The sequence below is a fragment of the Halichoeres trimaculatus genome, unplaced genomic scaffold, assembly GCF_033239565.1.
Source record: "Halichoeres trimaculatus isolate MK-OKI-2021-1 unplaced genomic scaffold, fHalTri1.1 fHalTri1_scaffold_2, whole genome shotgun sequence".
Lineage (NCBI taxonomy): Eukaryota > Metazoa > Chordata > Actinopteri > Labriformes > Labridae > Halichoeres > Halichoeres trimaculatus.
In genome coordinates this window covers 35874691-35886971 of record NW_027437180.1, presented here as the reverse complement: position 1 = coordinate 35886971, position 12281 = coordinate 35874691, and the positions used below count along the sequence as shown (strand labels likewise).

At 39.9% G+C, this 12281-nt stretch overlaps 1 protein-coding gene across 5 annotated transcripts in view; it reads left to right on the top strand.

The window, feature by feature from the left end:
* Positions 1-8242, top strand: part of LOC141810607 (myosin-10-like) — an 86654-nt gene extending 78412 nt beyond the window's left edge. For 3 of the 5 annotated variants that reach the window (XM_074698348.1, XM_074698331.1, XM_074698340.1), the window contains 5 exons: positions 2142-2231; positions 2455-2573; positions 2660-2768; positions 2893-3065; positions 6029-8241. In XM_074698348.1, the coding sequence (XP_074554449.1) occupies positions 2142-2231; positions 2455-2573; positions 2660-2768; positions 2893-3065; positions 6029-6176 (639 nt within the window). In that variant the 3' untranslated portion in view covers positions 6177-8241. Of the gene's footprint in view, positions 1-2141; positions 2232-2454; positions 2574-2659; positions 2769-2892; positions 3066-6028 lie in introns of all 5 variants that reach the window. The other 2 variants (XM_074698323.1, XM_074698314.1) reach the window with 1 other exon arrangement.
* The last annotated feature ends 4039 nt before the right edge of the window (positions 8243-12281 follow it).

The following is a 12281-nucleotide window of genomic DNA, read 5'->3' as shown; positions in this document are numbered from 1 at the left end:
TTTAATTCTTATAACTGACAGCATAAACATTCAATGTTCCAGTCTTATTTTATTGAAAATCATTGAACAATACCTGTGAAACAATAAAATCTTAATGTTTCAACTTAAAAAAACAATAAAGTGTCCTCAGTTTTAGGTCTCAGAGCAAAAAGCAACAAAGGCTGGCTGTCAGACCTTCCTGGAGGTTTAAAAGATCAGTTTCATATACAAGGATGGGCCAATCACCAATCCCTGATCACCAATCCCCAATCCCCCAAAATTAAGGAAATCGACCAGTGCATGTCTTCATAAGACATTAAGACTTTAAGTTAAAGACAAACGTAGAGGAGAGAGGGAAACAGGAGCTTAGTGTGTCAGTTTAAACCTATATCAGAATCACTGATCCAGCTCTAACTATGAGCTCTATCAAAAAGGAAAGTTTGAAGTCTGCTCCTATAAGTAAAGAGTAGAGTCTGCCTCCTGGATCCAGACCAGTAGAGGGGTCTGATAACCAGAGGCTTGACCTCCAGTAATAGTTGTAGAGACTTGAGGTGCAACGAGCAGGCTGCATGCTGGGAGCTCAGTGATCTAGGCCCCGTTAAACGATGTTTCATCTGAAAATGCTAGAACGCAGTGAAAAAAATCAGTGTTTACACGGGAACACCTAGGGACTAAAAACACTGTAGTAAGCATGCCAGGCCTGTAGGTGGTGCTATAACTGTCTTGTCCAGAAGCAGCTTTTGGTAGATCTCCACCGAAGTAGAGTTGGGACAGTCATCTGGTGTATTGGGGAATACTAAGAGCAGAAGTGGAGCAACAGATGCTCATTTTGTTGAAAGACAGTCAGCAGATTGAGCAGCACAAGCACAACACAGTTGTCCGCTACGATCACTACAACAGTGCTGTTGTCCTGCTGTTTGCGCTCCTGGCGGCTTACTGTTTACACGGCAACGGTCACGGCAGCGTTTCAGAAAAATCCCACCCTGGAGGCCGTTTTCAAAAGTTTGCGTTTTAGGTCAGCTGAAATGCCGTTTCCATACGAACGCTAGGCTGAAATGCAACAAAACTTTTGCGTTTCACCCTAAAACCGTTAGACGGGGTAATATGAGCTCTTTAAGATAGATTAGACCTCTGTAAGTAGGAAAAAGGGCTTTAAATCCTGTCCCAGTCAGGACTTAAGCTGCAGGGTTCCCACGGATCCTTGAAAAGTCTTAAAAGGCATTGAATTCATAATTCTAAAAATAAGGCCTTAATTGGCATTAAAATGTCTTAAATTCAATTTTAAAAGTCTTAAAAATCTAATCACATTAATAAGATTTATGTTAGATTGAACTAAAAAAATATTTTGCAAAATGTATACATTTTTTAAAAAGAATTCACTGATTTATTGTCATGGCAACATCGTGTAATCACAAAAGCAGAACTAACAAATCAGTGATGTGTCTGCACCAGGATCTTTCAGAGCAGACGCATGTCTTGGTTTTAACTGCAGTGCCTGGAGAGGGAAAGAAAAGGTGAAAAACTGGCAAAAAAATCCAAAAGTGGCTTAGGAAAACTGATTATGGCAGCAAAATTGGAAATTAAATTGAAAATTTAATGTAAAAAAAACATGTAAAAATTCCAAAAAAGTTTCTGACAGTGGTCAAAAAACGATGAATGGGGGGCAAAATAGGCATAAAGCTGTAAAAATGGGGTTAAAAAGAAAACAAAAAGTGATATTTTATTTAAGATAAACATTGGGTCAAAATGGCCTCTCACGCAGGTAAATCATGTGGTGTTTTTATTTTGTTTTGTTTGTTTCAATTGTGGTTCGTTATCGACTTGGTCTTAAATTTGATTTCAAACGTCTTAAAAAAAGTCTTAAATAGTCTTAAATTTAACTTTGCTTAAGCTGTAGGAACCCTGATTGATGAGACATGATGGTAGTTAAGGCCACACCTGAAGTAGAAGTGTCAAAGATTTTGGTTTCAAAACGCTGAAGTGCTTCTTTCTTTTCATGCAAGAACATGAGCAAAGAAAACAAAAATAACACTTAAAGAAAAAGACTGATACATGTGAACTGATGCTGCAAACATCCTGATCCTCTGACACGAAGTCAACAACATAAAGTATCAAAAAGTTCACCGTCCTCTCCGTCTCTCTTTCACCTTCTCCTCTTTCAGGTCGACGGCCTGAACGCTGAGCTGGCTGCAGAGCGAGGCACCGCTCAGAAAAGTGAGAACGCTCGGCAACAGATGGAGCGGCAGAACAAGGTCTTGTATACATCGCTGAATTTATTAGCATCGATGATGATGTGCTAATGTAAACGCAGGGGGTGGATCAACAAGTAAAAGAAGCTGGTTAGCCTCTGACAGAGTCAGAAACATCCAGAGGTTTTACTTTAGCTTCTTCAGGGAAATGTTTGAGCAGCAGGTTTGGTATGAAGAGACTGAATGAGATGCTAATGATGCTAACAACTGGAATTTATAAACACAGGATCTGAAAGCCAAGCTGGCGGAGCTGGAGGGAGCTGTCAAGTCCAAGTTTAAGGCGTCCATCAGCGCCCTGGAGGCAAAGATCCTGCAGCTGGAGGAGCAGCTGGAGCAGGAAGCAAAGTGAGCAAAGAGTTTTCACTTTTCTGTTCTCAAAGTTCAGCAAAACAAAAACACAGGCGCTAACGAGTCGTGTTTTCCACCCTCAGGGAGAGAGCAGGCGCCAACAAAATCGTCCGCCGCACGGAAAAGAAGCTGAAGGAGGTGATGATGCAGGTGGAGGACGAGCATCGTCACGCCGACCAGTACAAGGAGCAGGTTGGACTTTTTCTGAGTAAAGTGATAAAACATTAAGAGATTCATTCCGATTGATTCCCCAGCCAACCACCCACAACCTCTCCCCGTCTCCATCTGCTTCCCCATGTGTCCGTCCTCCTGTCAGATGGAGAAGGCCAATGCTCGCATGAAGCAGCTGAAGCGCCAGCTGGAGGAGGCAGAGGAGGACGCCACCAGGGCCAACGCCAACCGCAGGAAGCTGCAGAGGGAGCTAGACGACGCCACCGAGGCCAGCGAAGGCCTCTCTCGGGAGGTCAACTCTCTAAAGAACCGCCTGAGGTGTGTGAGGGGAGGGAGTGTGTTTTCAGATAAAAACAACACAAGTATCACAACAGCAGAGGTCCTCAGCTTTAATCCTAAAGTGTTTTTATTATTAGTCACTGAAATAAATCATGCTCTGAATAATGTGAACATTTACATTTTCTGTCATGATCACAAATGAAACTTAAGTCTATCGTAACATCTTTAGATTTAAGACTAGGATCTGAAATGTTTGGGGCTAAAAATGTTGTTTACAGGTCAAAAAAGTGTGAACATGAAAAATAGTCCTGATAAAATCTAGATCCTGATCCTGCCATAAAAACATTCTGACATATTTTTTCCATATCGCCCCCTATTGGAGAACATTTCCCTTGGTCAGAAGCAGAGTTTGCAGATGTTTATGCAGCACGTAACACTGCAGAAAACTGACCACTGATCATCAGGTATAAACAGACACCTGAGGGACAGGTGAGGTTCGAAGGTAGTTAACGAATTTCGTCAGTCTGTGATGAGGTACAAGGATGTTTGAGCCTTCATGAGAGACTGATTTTTACAGAAATTACTTAACAGAGTATTTATATATTTACAGGGTTTATAAATGTCAGTGGCCCTCTGAAAAAGAGTGATCTGCCTAAAGTTTCAGTTTCAAAGCTGAATGTTTCCCCTTTTTTAGCAATAATAGTAATATTAATAATTTTAAGTAAATGATAATATTTTAATATTTATATTATTTAACATTTTATAATATACTTAATAGGGCTTTCATTTTTTAACACATTAATTAGATTAATTAATTACTCCGCAAATTAATGTGGATTAATCTGGATCCCAAACCCGCGGGGCGTTCAAAGACGCACTTATTTTCAAATGTCTGGCATTTACAAACCGTTTGTCCTATTCAAAACCTGTGGAAAAAAATAAATAAAGTGGTATTCTTGTCAGATTCTCAAATTTCTGACGGTCCCTGAAGGTATCACACATGAGGTCAGCAACATGCTTTATACAGGGGGAAGAGAAAGTGATTTTTGTGAGACTGCCGTCCACATCTCATTCATTCACACGTCCTTTTTGAAAATCTGCAGAAAATCAACCGTTTGCTTTAGCTCAATTCTGTAAAAAACAGATAATTCTACACTTTTTACTGCATTAAACAAGCCCTGAATGGTCGATATTTGTCCTGTATTTAAATCTAAAGAATTCTTTGAAAATTGCCTTCCATCTTCCTGGTGTCATGTTTCAGCTCGGGGCTGCTCTGAGCATCTTGAACTATCTTTCAAGACCCAAATAATATTATTTTCTCTGACTATGTAAACACAAAAACTATCTAAGAAGAGTGGACCCACTTCTTTTATGTCTCTCTTCCTGTTTTTGATCCAAAAAACAGACCAAACGGGCGCTCCATCTTTTGATCCTCTCTATGATCTCCATCATCTTTTCTCACGATGGCGCCGCTCTTTCTCTCTGAACTACCACGACTCATCCTCAGTCTAAGCGTGAGCTGCCTGAACTTTTCTGACTTGCAGCGTCTCCCTATGCTTCTGTCATCTCACATCTTCTCCTCATATCCATGCTGAGCTCTCATCCAAAGAGCGCTCTGCTCTCAGTAGAAAAAAATTGTGGATTTACAAATCTTCTCTTTTTCGCGTATTTATTTGCTCAGTCATGCACTACAGTTTTTTAATGTCCTAGAATTCAAATTCTTTATTTTGGGACCTTAAGCAGATTTTAGATTAAAATGCGATTAATTAGATTAATTAATTACAAATCCTGTAATTAATTAGATCATTTTCTTAATTGCCTGACAGCGCTAATATTTAACCCTCTGTGGTACATACCCATTTTTGGCCTTTTTAACTCACACAATTCATCCCAGTTGTATGGAAATACTTTTAAAAAGAGAAAAGACATTCAGGAACCAATAACAGTGTCTGAATTTGTCATGTGACCCTCTGGAGGTCGCACAGAATCCCTTTTTTGCAGACTTTCTTGCAAGAACCAACTCAGCCAATACTCTCCTCTAAACCATCCATGGGGTCTCTCTTAGTCTAGAAAAAAAATGTTCATATTGATAGACACATAAAGCTGAATCTCCAGTTGCTAAATTTACTTGATTTCTTAACTAATAGAGGGAAACATGTAAAACTGCAAATGTTGCCCTGAGGCAACACTGGACCATTATGGATTGACCATGAAAACATTTTGGTTACTGTCTTTGGGTACACAAAACTGTTCAAAAACAAACTGGTCATCGAATTTTTGGACCTTTAAATTTTTCAGCTAGATAATTTTGATGTTAGTTTTCGTAAGGCTCAGACTTCCACTGTTGGCTCTGGTCTATGACAGTGAACTTTGTGAGCTTTCTTTACAGAGCACAGGCTTCTATCCTCCACACATTTTCCCACAATGAAAAGTCTGTCTCCTGAAACCCACAGAAGTGACGTCTTTCATTTAATAGTTCATGTAAAGTTGGCTAAAACATGTTCAGACTCCTTGACTCATTCATTTCAATGGGGCTTTTCTCAATGATACAGTGTTGCCTCCGGGCAAATTTCAGACATGAAATCTTTTTTAAAAAAAGTAATTTTTATGCACTGTAAACTGTTGAGGCCATCAAGTATTATCCATGTGTTTTTGGAAAAATGTGTTGAAATAGAAATAAATAACTTTTTTTTATCACTGATCATTATGGTACAATGTTGCCTCAAGGAAACATGCAAAAATATCTTTAAAAAAATATTTAAGAAAAAAAAGTCTTTATATCATGTTTGTTTGATCTAAAAAACACTCAAAACATTTTTTTCGAAGTGGCATAACCATGTGCACCATGAAGGATTAATAACAATGTTAATAATAATGTAATAACAGCTTTTCAGCATCTGAGAGGAAACTTTTATTTAACTTTACTTTACTCTCAGGTTTGATGAAATATGTCAGAGGTTTGGCCAGAATCACTTCCTAATCTGTGTTTCTGTCCTGATCAGGCGCGGCGGTCCCGTCAGCAGCTTCTCCTCCAGCCGTTCAGGCCGCCGCAACCTCAACTTGGACGGTGCCTCCGTGGACATGTCGGACGACGACGCCGACAGCCGCTCAGGCGACTTCAACGAGACGCAGACTGCCAACGCCGAGTAAAACAGAGACCCTCTCATTCCTCACCTTCCTCCTCCCCCCCTGACCTGCGCCTCACCTCTCCCTCCTTAGCGTCATCGTTTTCATTTCAATCCACTGACTGCACAGAAACCTGGAGCAGTGAGCTGAGAGCGCCTGGCAGCGCGCCTCAGCCCGTTTCTATCAGCTCTATCAGGGAAACTTCCAGCGCCCTCCTCTGAACACGAAGCTCCGGTCCTGAGAGTCCCAGAGGCCAACGACGCCTTCCTGTGCTCTCCTCCAACAAGCTGCTACCATGGCTCATCTCTCAGCCATGCATCTCATCGTCAACACCCCCTCCCATCAGTTATCTGCTTCTTGAGATAGGTGCAAAGTGCTTTTTCTACATATGAACCTGTGTGTGTGAAGTAGGAGGCTGTGAGGTGTCACACATCTTTGATATAACCCACGTGAATCCACTCTGTAGTGGAAACGCAGGACCACCAAGCTTCACTCTGCTCTCAGTGTCAGTGTTCATGCTCACTAGTTGTGTAAAAGCCGTCTCATACACCCGACACACACTTCCTCCCCTGATCGTGATCAGACTGAAGCTCCTCTGATGGAGGAGAAACCCAAAAACGAAGCTCACTGTCGCCTTCGCACAACCTCACAGGCTGCTCACGTTCAGCACGACGGGATCTCCATCACCGGGAAGGGAACACGGACTCTGACTGGAAAGTTTTACTGTGAAGAAAAGAAAGTTTTTAGTTTCTCTGTTGCTTCATCTCAACGGTTAGTGAAGCTGGGTTTTAACTTTGTCGTTTTTAGTCGACCACTATCTGAAAACTTTATTTTCTGAGATCTGGGAGTGGTGCAAACATGCTGGAAGAAATACTGCACAGGAAGTCGAATGAGTTTAACTGGAAACCAACAGAGCAAGAATTTACCTGGAGAATAATCAGTGTTACATCTCAGTGTTTGTCTTTTTCTCACATTTCAGTTACAAAACAAAAAATAAATCAGGTTTTCTTAACATCTAGATCAAACAAATATTCACTTTTCTCTTAACTGATGGCTTTTATTCTTTAAAAAAAAAGGAATCATGAAACAAAATTCTGATTTGATTTTAATTTTTAACCATTCGTTAAGTTTCCTCTGCTTGTTTCTGATGTTTTTATATCTTTCCTGCCACAAAGAAGAACAAACTGACAAGCGGATGTGATCCAGAATGTGGTTTTCTAGAGTGTTTACAGTTGCATTGTGGGAAATGTAGTGGCTTGGTTCAACAAGGGAGGAATAATCACAGTACTACCTCTTCTACTGCTGCATCAGTTTTTATTCATTTGGGGATTTTTTTTACACTAATTTTCTTCCACATCAGCTCCAAAAATAAGAGAAAAAAGTTTGGATATTTTGTTTGTCCAGATGTTGAAAGTTTAAAAAAGTTGTTGTTTTGGAAAACCACTGTAACTGAAATGTTGTGAAAACAGAAGTAGTGAATGAACGTGGGAAATGACTGGATAAGTTGACATTTTTTAGCACGACGACAGTGAAAGCGCTCCTTCACGAGCTCTCAAACCCACTTATCAGACTTTTATTTGGTCTTTTCTGCAAACGCAGCCCAGGAAGGTGGTATTCTCTGCCCTCCTCCTCACATGTGAACAGTTTGTCTTAGTGCCTTAGACACTAAATGAAAACAGAAGAAGGATTTCAGTCCTGATGTGAAAAATTCAAACCCTGATGAGACGAAACAGGAGCACCGAGGAGATGTTCAGCACTTAATCTTTTGTATGTTTTGCCGTGCTTCATATCATATCCGCCGTGTACCTCTGTGCTCATAATAATCAGACTGGAATACTGACTCAAACAGGTTAACTCTTAGTGAGGAGGTTATTGTGGGAAATGATGCAGCGCACAGGATTTCATTTGGTTGGAAGCTTTATCATCCACACGTAGTTAACTCATTTTTATTTTATTGTTATTATCCAGCTGGCTGTTGACAACCAGGCGTTCAACTGCAAATACTCCCATGGTATTATTTCCTCTATACCTGTATTTCTAGACAGTACTTTTTTTGTTTTGTTTGTTTTTGTAAAAGGAAAATAAAGCATATTCATTGTAGCTGTGATGCTGTTTTGGTTTGTTTTGGGGGGGACCAGAGAAGGGCTATATGTGTGCGAAAAAATCACAAAACTTTTAACGTTTCAGTCAGAAATTAGGCAAAAAAAACTAGGGCTGTCATTTTAACATGTTAATAAGATTAATTAATTACACCGCAAATTAACCCATCATAAAATTTAACGCAGATTAATCTGGATCGCGGCGTTGAAAGACGCATTTATTTTCAGATATCTGGCATTTACAAACCGTTTGTCCTACATGAAAAAAGTGGTGTTCTCGTCAGATTTTCAAATTTCCGACGGTCCCTGAATGTATCACACTGAGCAACATGCTTTGAACCGGGGGAAGAGAGAGCACTGTTAAGGAGACTGCCGTCCACATCTTGTTTATTCACTCATCCTCTTTGAAAATCTACAGAAAATCAACCGTTTGCTCTAGCTCAATTCTGTAAAAAACAGGTTATTTTATACTCTCTACTGCATTAAACAAGCCCTGAATGATCGATATATGTCCTGTATTTAAATCTAAAGAATTCTTTGAAAATTTCCTTCCATCTTCCTGGTGTCATGTTTCAGCTTGGGGCTGCTCTGCACCAATGAGCAACAGTTTGTGTGTTCAGAGCATGTTAAACTGAGAATACTTCACTTTTCTTTGATCCAAGACTTGAAAAAAAGTGTTTTGTACATAGTTCCTCACAGTTTTAAGCCTTTAGCCCTGGTTCTCCTGACCTCATAGAAGTATAGAAGTTCATATTGCAGTGAAAATTGAGTCTACATCGAGTAAAAATGTGAACAGAAGCAAAAAACATCCTAAAAATCAAATCAGCTTATCTTAGGTGCAGGACTGTGTAGATTTTGTAAAGATAGAACCATAAAACTTTTTTCATTTGTTCCTTATGCATCAGGGTACCTAAAAATGTGTTGTATATATTCCCACCTTATTTTTAAATGTTTTTTACTGTCTTTTAATGTAATTTTAATGTCCTGGAATTCAAATTATTTATTTTGGGACCTTAAGCAGATATGAGATTAAAATGTGATTAATTAGATTAATTAATTACAAATCCTGTAATTAATTTGATTAATTTTTTTTAATCGCCTGACTAAACGGTTAGCAATATATGGTCAGTGTTGGGCAAATTACTTACTCGATACTTTTCCTGAAAAGTAATTGAATTAGCAACTGGATTGCTCCTTCATAGATGTAATTAGTTAGTAAGAGAAAGTAATTGTTGCATTACTTTTTTTGAAAAACCTTTAATTTTTGCAAAAGAATTCATTTTCAAGCAGGTTTTTTCTGGGACAAAATTTTCACATGTATGTTTTTACCTTTTACATCTATGACTTTAAAATGGTGTCTGTTTACTTTCACCCTGAAAACACAAGTTTTAACCCCACAGATCCCTCCGGACTCGCAAAGCCAGGTTGGATAGACCTACTAACCCTCCTGATTTAGGAGGGATTCCCATGTTTTTTTTTAACCCTGTCTCTCGATTTGTAATCTCTCCCAATTACCCCCTTATTTTCAAGTCTGCTCCTGTCGTCTTAAATATTTTTTAAGTCAAAAGAAGTCGGCTACTTGTGCCTTAAATTCAAACTTCGAAAAGCATCCACCCCTCTCCCTGGAGTTGGTTTGATCCGAAGACGCTACATGAGATCCTTTCTGACTGCAGGTTACACAGACACACACAGGCAGCTGTGTGATATTTGTTGCTAATGAATTTACTTCAGCATCAGCTCTTTGTTAAAGACATGTCAACATGATTGTTCTTATCATTACTTATGTATCTGACGCTTTTCCCCACATTGTATTTCAGTTTCAGACAACTTTGTTTATCCCACAAGTAGCAATTGGTTTTCCTTTTGGGCACATTATACCAGCAGAAAAGAGAATGTTAAAAGGCTCTTGATAAAAGAATGGTGAAAATTAAGCAAAATTTTGTCACAGACATTAAAAGAATTTAGTTTCAGCATCATATGAATTCTTTGTTGGCCTCCTTTGGCAGTCAGCTCAGTGTTAAAGTCGAACATAAGTTGTGAATCAAACAGTGACGAGATATTTGTAGGAGTCGACAATTTCTACCTTTTGGTTATAGATCATGCTTTCTTTTGGAGCTCCTCTAGTAATAGTAACTAGCACTCAGAGAGCAAAACACTTAAGTCCTACTTTAATGTTATACTTCCTTTCAGCAGACTGTCTGCTACAATTTGGTGTTTGTTGCAGGTTTGTACGATAATTTGTCTCCTGACAGTGTTGAAAATTATGATGATCCAGTACATATTTCATATTCTGGAGCTTAGTATCCAGAATATTTCCAGGATCTGGATTGTACTTTTACATCTGTCAGAAATTATGGTGACCTTGTCTTGTATTGTTTTGCAAAGTAATCCGATCATTTATTGTGGAGTTAAATACACATATGGTGAAACGGCCCTATCTCACAATGATAAAGAATACTTTAAAAATATCCTGGATCCAGACGGTGATCCAGATCACCTCCAAAATTTAATCACAGCTTCCTTATCCCATTTGGAACATTTCCTGACAATTTCATCAAGATCGGTTTGTTACTTTTTGAGTTATGTTGCTAAAAAACAAACTCACTCCCAAAAACATAACCTCCTTGGCGGACCCGTTAATGAGACGAGAAGGAAGGGTGAATAAAAGTCCTCAAACACATCATGAAAACCACCTGTTTTGTTTAATTTTATATTGAACACACAAAAATAATCTACAAAAGACCAAATTAAGCAACAAGTTAACCACGAAATGTCATTTTTATGCTTCCCCACCCCCCAAAGAAAGCACAAATTCATAAGGTGTCACCCACTGCTCCAGTCACACGACTTCACGATGACATCCCGAAGAACCACACGTTGACACTCAGGGGGGTTTGACATGTCGGGAAATGTCAGGATGATCTCACACATTCACACGCTGACACACGGCTGCACCCCGTCTAATGTTTGTGAGCTACACGGTCAATCTTTGGCGTCGTTCTCGGTGCAGCCGGGCAGCAACACGCTCACAGGAGGAGGAGGAAGAGGAGGAGGAGGACGGGGGAGGACAGCGAGAGACTCAGGAAGAACGGTTGTAAAGGAGGTATTCAATTGAGGGAAGGTGTCTCTACAGGTGTGTTCAGACAGAGAGCAGGATTATTTTCATCCTATGGTTTCAATTTGGTTTGAATCCACTTCATGTGACCAACACTGTCTCAGTTAATCCTGATTTTTCTAGAAACTAGTTCCCTCGTTGATGCGATGCTTTCTACAAAAAGGATTTCTTGGTAAAACAGTCTTTAAAAGCCTTTTTTTCTTTAGTAAGGGTTAAACCAAAAACATAATGTTTAACAGATAATGCGCATGGGTTTGTGCTTGATGCGACTCGACTAACACCAACTCACTCAATCCTGGAACTTTCTAGAAAGTCCAGTTATGTCGGATAGGCTCCGCCCTCTAACGTCCATCGCGATTTTTTTTTTTTCTGATGCACATGTGCAGTTTTGAAGATTTCTTTCACACTATTGTGCCTGCACAGAGGCCCCTCCCCGGTCTGCCTAAGGCAGGGATCTCAAAGTCGTGCCAAAAACTCCACCAGCTGATTTTACTGATTAGTCCCTGCTCTCTGCTTGAAGGTGAGGTGATCAGTGGATTCAGCTGGTGGAGTTTTTGGTTGGAAATAAAAAATGCAGCCTCTTGGCCCTCCATGGCACAAGTTTGAGATCCCTGGCATAAGGGGTAGATACCAGAGATCTACTTCCTGTTTTTCTTCAGCATGCTAAAAAGCAGTCTACAGCTGAAGACAAAAAAAAAAAGACATCTCATTCCGCAATTCGCTTGTGTCCTGGTTGCTCCACCGGATACATCCTCCCCCGTAGACCAGGGATCTCAAACTGGTTCCATGGAGAGCAAAGGGGCGGCAGGTTTTCTTTCCAACCAAAAACTCCACCAGCTGATTTCACTGATTACCTCACCTTCAAGCAGAGAGCAGGGACTGATCAGTGAAATCAGCTGGTGGAGTTTTTGGTTG